This window comes from Borostomias antarcticus, assembly GCF_949987555.1.
Source record: "Borostomias antarcticus genome assembly, chromosome: 19".
In the NCBI taxonomy this organism is placed as follows: Eukaryota; Metazoa; Chordata; class Actinopteri; order Stomiiformes; family Stomiidae; genus Borostomias; species Borostomias antarcticus.
In genome coordinates, this window is record NC_140252.1 from 13,526,350 (window position 1) to 13,532,349 (window position 6,000).

General features: G+C 48.8%; 2 protein-coding genes across 4 annotated transcripts in view; one reads left to right on the plus strand and one right to left on the minus strand.

Annotated features, from left to right (window-relative positions):
• The window catches only part of afdna (afadin, adherens junction formation factor a), a 90,158-nt gene that overhangs the window by 52,101 nt on the left and 32,057 nt on the right, over positions 1–6,000 (minus strand). For 2 of the 3 annotated variants that reach the window (XM_084453493.1, XM_084453491.1), the window contains exons 2-5: positions 2,709–2,904; positions 1,661–1,773; positions 836–996; positions 7–167 (exon numbers count right to left, since the gene is read on the minus strand). In XM_084453493.1, the coding sequence (XP_084309619.1) occupies positions 7–167; positions 836–996; positions 1,661–1,773; positions 2,709–2,904 (631 nt within the window). The remainder of the gene's footprint in view (positions 1–6; positions 168–835; positions 997–1,660; positions 1,774–2,708; positions 2,905–6,000) is intronic. The other variant, XM_084453492.1, reaches the window with a different exon arrangement.
• Positions 1–6,000, plus strand: part of trim67 (tripartite motif containing 67) — a gene marked incomplete at both ends in the record, with an annotated part of 298,614 nt that overhangs the window by 2,475 nt on the left and 290,139 nt on the right. The window lies entirely within an intron of this gene.

The window sequence follows — 6,000 nt, forward strand, 5'->3', positions numbered from 1 at the left end:
ACACACCTGAGTCAGGCCGTCCGTCGTTGCTCTTGAACTCCTGCATCCTCTTCTCCAGCTTCTGCTGCCGGCGTCTCTTCATGACCACCTCGGGGTTGGAGATGGTCCTGGTGAAGCTGGTCTCCGGCATGTCCTTGTACACCTCCGCCGCCAGACGAGAGTTCTCCCTGGGGTCAGGGGTCGAAGGGGTCGGGGTCAGGGTTCAGCTGAGCTAGGGCTGGGTATTGGCAAGGACCTCACGATATGATATGTATCAAGATACATCGGTCACGCTACGTATCACGATACAATACCATACGATACAATAAATATTGCGATACTCGACATAATTTACTGACATTTTTTAAATACAGCTGAAAATACAACTCCATCCCCCGCTCCCTGGAGGGAATGTAAGGACATTTTAAATCCATTTAAAACATGAATAATGCGTTCCCTGTCTTGTTCTGTATATTGTCCTTATTTCATAATTAATTTGATTCCTTATTTCTTTCATTATTTTACTCCTTATTTCCTTTTTTTTAATGTTTCAATACTGTACACTGGAAAATCGATATAGTATCGCAGAAAGAATTCCATAGAAGTGTCTCTTGTGTATGAGCCACACCCTTACATTAGTCACTCAGCAGATGCTTAACTTACAATAATAGCTTTTAGCGTAGGTAGTCAAGTGTACTACAACTCGCCATCTCCTTTCTAAACAAGTGACTAAGAGCATAATCTAGAGCTACTGCTGCCCAGGGCGAGATCCCCGTCCGTCCGTCTGTAAACCCGGCTCGGCGGAAACGACGCGGGTGTTTTGTGGGGGCGAGTCGGACGCCGGCGCGTCTCCTACCCGTCCTCCCTGCCGGGGGTCAGCTCGTCTCCGTCGGGGACGCGGGCGAACGCCTCCTTCTCTCTCCGTTTCTCCTTCTTCTTCTCCTTCTTCGACAGCGTCCGCTTGAAGTTCTGGATCACGCCGTCCTTCTCCTTCTCCGGCCCGTTGCTCTGCAGCTTCTGGAGGCGGTGGGGGGGGGGGGGGGGGGAGGCTTGTCACTAGGGCGGGTTGCCGGGGTAATCGGGCGGTTTACGGGTGTGTGTGAGAGCGTAGTGTTCTTTGGGGGGAAAGATCTTGGGAAATGGATGCAGGGATAGCGTCACACACGCGCACACACACACAAGCACGGCCTCTGATACTTGTCCTCAGGCCACTTTCTCTCTACCAGGAAGTCTGAGTAGCAGAGACCCAGTAGGGGGTCATGTGACAGGAGGGAATGAGGATGGTGTGTGTGTGTGTGTGTGTAATATATAAGGACCCTAACAGCTCCCTGGGCAAGGGTAGTGATCCTCTCATTGGTTAGTGCAGCCATCCATAGAAGCATGTGCCCATACATCCACCACACACACACTCACACTCACACTCACACTCACACTCACACTCACACTCACACTCACACTCACACTCACACACACACACACACACACACACACACACACACACACACACACACACACACACACACACTCACACACTCACACACTCACACACTCACACACACGGCCAGGGGGGAGTGGTATTTCTGGCTGAGGGAGTGGAAAGAGGCTTTGGGGGAACATGGAGTCAAGTGGTCCACTATAAAGAGGCGAAGGAGGGATGAAGGGATGGAGGGATGAGAGCCACCTTGGGCAGGATGTCGTTCTCGTTCTTCAGTACGAAGCGGCCCTCGCGGTCGTCCTTGTTCCAGTTGAGCTGCACGACCAGAGGCTTCTCATCCAGGTCCAGCTTACGTTCTTCTAACACAAACACAACAGCCAGTAAACCCAGACTAGTTAACCCAGACTACTGGTCAATCCGGACTACAGTGTTTCCCCTACCATTGCCTTGAAAGACCCCAAATGGCAAAAATAGCAGACTTTTAAATCGCTACCATTTTTAGCATAAGTCAATGGAGTTTTACTTAGCAAAAATTAGCATCGCAGCTAGTGGAATTTTTCTAACAGAGTGAGAGAAGATGAAATTAAAATATTTTCTGTTGCTGTAGCTAGCTACATAAGTAATGTAACCACAGTTTAATCTGTCTTCTAATGTTAGTAACTATGGAGGCTAACATTAGCTAGGCTATGTGTTGTGGACTAAATGATGTTGGATTCAAGTCACATTTTGCCCATTTAGGCTACAGTATGCATTTTCAGCAATGCCTTTGTGATTTAATTTCAGCTGTTAAAGGTACCCAACGAAACGTGAATCAAAACAATCAGTTCTTTGTTTATTTTCGAAATTCCTCGATTATATGGTTCCTTGTAGTCTAATAAACATGTTGAATCACTTGAATGTCTTTCCTACCTTGTAATTTCTTCGCAAAATGATATTTCGCTAATGTTTTGAAAACAACAAAGATGTGTGAAACATCACTATTATGTGCTCCGCGTATTGACGCAATGACGTAGTACACGATTTTCAGGGACCACCTTCTCAAATTTGCTCTAGAGCGCATACTAGTGGTCAAAAACTACATTGGGTACCTTTAAGCATTCACAAACATTATTTTTCTACAGGAAATGTAATTTTTCTAGTAATAGGTTTTTATCTGTTTTAAACTACTGGTTAACCTGGATAAGTTCAAATAGATTATAAATTAATTCAACACACTAGTTTTTGCGTTTAATCCGAAAATGGGCATATAACCAGACGCACACACCCGCACGCACTCACACACGCACTCTCTCACCTCCGCTGACGTGGACCTCGTAGAGGGAGTATTTGGGCGAGGAGAGCATCCTCATATCGGGCCTGAACTTCTCGGCCAGCGTTTCTATGACGTCCTGCGTGGTCGCCGTGCTCGACACGCGGATGCACTTGGTGGCGAAGTTCCCCGCCACGCGGTCCTGGAAGTAGAACCGCATCACGCCGTGGAACTCCAGGTCCTGAGAGAGGGGGAGAGAGGCGAGGGAACGTGAGACGGGGCGCCTTTACTCTCTGTTACTCCGACTTTCAACCAGGGCTGTGCAATAAAAGAGATGGCAATGTTTTTTTCTCGCAATACTGTATTGATTTTCCACGGTACAGTATTGATACATAATGTTCATTAAATAAATAAATGTGCACAATGAATTAAGTAGAACAAGACAGGGAATAGATATAGATTTGGAAAATGAAGGGTAGAATTCAGTCCTGGATACATTATTCATCTTTTAAATGGATAAAACGTCTTTACATTCCCTCCGCCCTCAGGATCACCTCCAGGGAGCGGGGGATGGAGTTGTGTTTTTCGCTCTATTTTTACATTTTCAGTACAATTATGTAGAGAATCGCTATTTATTGTATCGTATTGCAATATATCGTGACCCATGGATCGTGATACGTATTGTATCTTGAGGTCCTTTCCACTACCCAGCCCTGCTTTTAACATCACCGTGTTTTAAACGGCCACCATGAGGACTCCAGAGATCTCTACAGACAGGAACCCTGAACGACTGGTCCCACCCCGACTCACGGACCGCACTCCTCCTGTCGGCCGTGTGACACGGAGAGACAGGAAGCACTTGTTTTGACAACAGACACAGCCCAGCGCTAGACTGCAGCCAACACTGATATCGGAGAGGGAAGTGGGGGGGGGGAGTGGGAGGGAGAGAGAGAGGAGGGGGAGGGAGAGAGAGAGGAGGGGGAGGGAGAGAGAGAGGGGGGGGGGGAGAGAAGTCTGCTGTGACAGAAGAGGAGAGGAAGACAGGAAGCTAGCTAGCTACCCTAGCAGCCCTGGGGGGAGCTGCTAGGGTTTCAAAACGCACTCTGCAGAGAATCACAGCTAAACCCAGAACACAGACCTGTGTCAACCGAACACAGCAGGACAATCAGAACACAGACCTGTCACAGCTTAACACGCCAGGACTATCAACACACTGTCACAGCTAAACACCCTAGGACAATCAACACTGTCACAGCTAAACACACCAGGAAAATCAACACACTGTCACAGCTAAACACACCAGTACTATCAACACACTGTCACAGCTAAACACCCCAGGACAATCAACAGTCACAGCTTAACACACAACGACAATCAACACACTGTCAAAGCTTAACACACCACTACAATCAACACTGTCACAGCTAAACACACCAGGACTATCAACACACAGTCACAGCTAAACACACCAGGACTATCAACACACAGTCACAGCTAAACACACCAGGACAATCAACACACTGTCACAGCTAAACACACCACGACAATCAACACACTGTCACTAAACACACCAGTACTATCAACACACTGTCACAGCTAAACACACGTGGACTATCAGAACACAGACCTGTCACGTCTTAACACATCGGATCAGTCACAGCTAAACTCACCAAGACGATCGGAACACAGAACCGCCACGGCTCAAAACACACCGGGTCGACCAGAACGAATATGTCACAGCTACAACACACCAGGACAACCAGAACACACAGTCCTGGCCTCAGACCACACCTGCAGATCAGATGTCCTGTCACACACTACATGCCATTGTCTAACACACAAACATGCAAACGTACACCTGCACTGAAACCCAGACACCTGCACCCTCAAATACACACACACTCACACACACACACTCACACACACAAGTATGTCAAGTGGCAGCAATTGAGGCGACCATTTGCAAACAAACACACACACATACAACAAGAGAAGGGGGGGAGTGAAGTCACATGCTCTGGCATCACCAAGTGTGCCCTCCTGATAGGCTGAGTGAGCCGTATGGAGGAGGTTACAGTGCTGCTCCTGGTACGACTGCTGTCCCGGTTACGCTCTTTACAGGTGCACTTCCCACAGCAGGCCAGCAGGGGGCAGTCACGCCATGTCACTGTTCAGATGAGGTCCTCATCCTCCATCCTGGCTGACTGACTGGCTGGCTGGCTGGCTGGCACTAAGCTAGCTAGAGTAGCTAGCAGCTAGCTGGCCATGCCAGCAGAACGTCGCTAGACTGATGCTGATCTGGCTTGTGTCATGTGACATGTGAGCGACCCGTTAGCCCACACTACTTGTATGTGGATTACCCTGCCCTAATCCCATCATTCTCACTAGTCATGCTTTCTATGAAGGCCAGCAGCCCATAGTACCACTACGCACACTGACTGACATCTCAATCGGGAGGCTGTGTGTGTGTGTGTGTGTGTGTGTGTGTGTGTGTGTGCGCTTGCACGCACGTATGCTTCAGCTGATCGTGTAGGATCAAGCAAGTCTACAGACTAGTGACAGATCGCTACCGCCCATGGTAAAAGGGGATTGGCCGGACGAGGTGTCAGTCAGCGATGTAGCCAGGGCATTCATTGGCAGGGAGCAGGCCGGGCGTCGGCCAGTATTGTGTTTGTCTTCTAAGGGAAACAGAGGTTGTTACATCATCACTCGGCTACGTCCTTAGGCCGTAGCTGTCCTGGACAATAAGATATGTAAAGCACACACACACACACACACACACACACAGACAGACACACAAACACACAGACACAAAGACACAAAGACACACAGGCACAAAGACACAAAGACACAAAGACACAAAGACAGACAGTGTGCAAACAGAACCAGGCTAGGAACAAGGCAGCACACAACAAGGCTGGTGTTTCGGATGTGCAAAATTCAAATGCAGCAGAGGTAAACTGGAAATTTCATGTTGCAGTTAGTGTGGTGCTAAGGAGGAGGGGAGGGGAGGGGAGGGGAGGAGAGCAGGGGAGAGGGGGAGAGGAGAGGAGAAACGGCATCAAACTGTCGGATCCCAGATCTATACCCTCTGTCTAAAGACTATCTGGTTAGCCCCGTCACTCCGAGGCTCCTGCGGTCGATGGACACGGTCACGGCTCTTCTCTGTCCGGGGCCCACAGTGATGGAATGAACTGCCCACTGACGTCAGGACAGCAGAGTTGCTGCCCATCTTTCGCCGCAGGCTCAAAACTCACCTCTTCCAAGTAGTACTACCAGGACCCTCCCTCTTAAGCACCTATTGTATTTTTAGATTGTGATTGCACTCTGCTTTCAG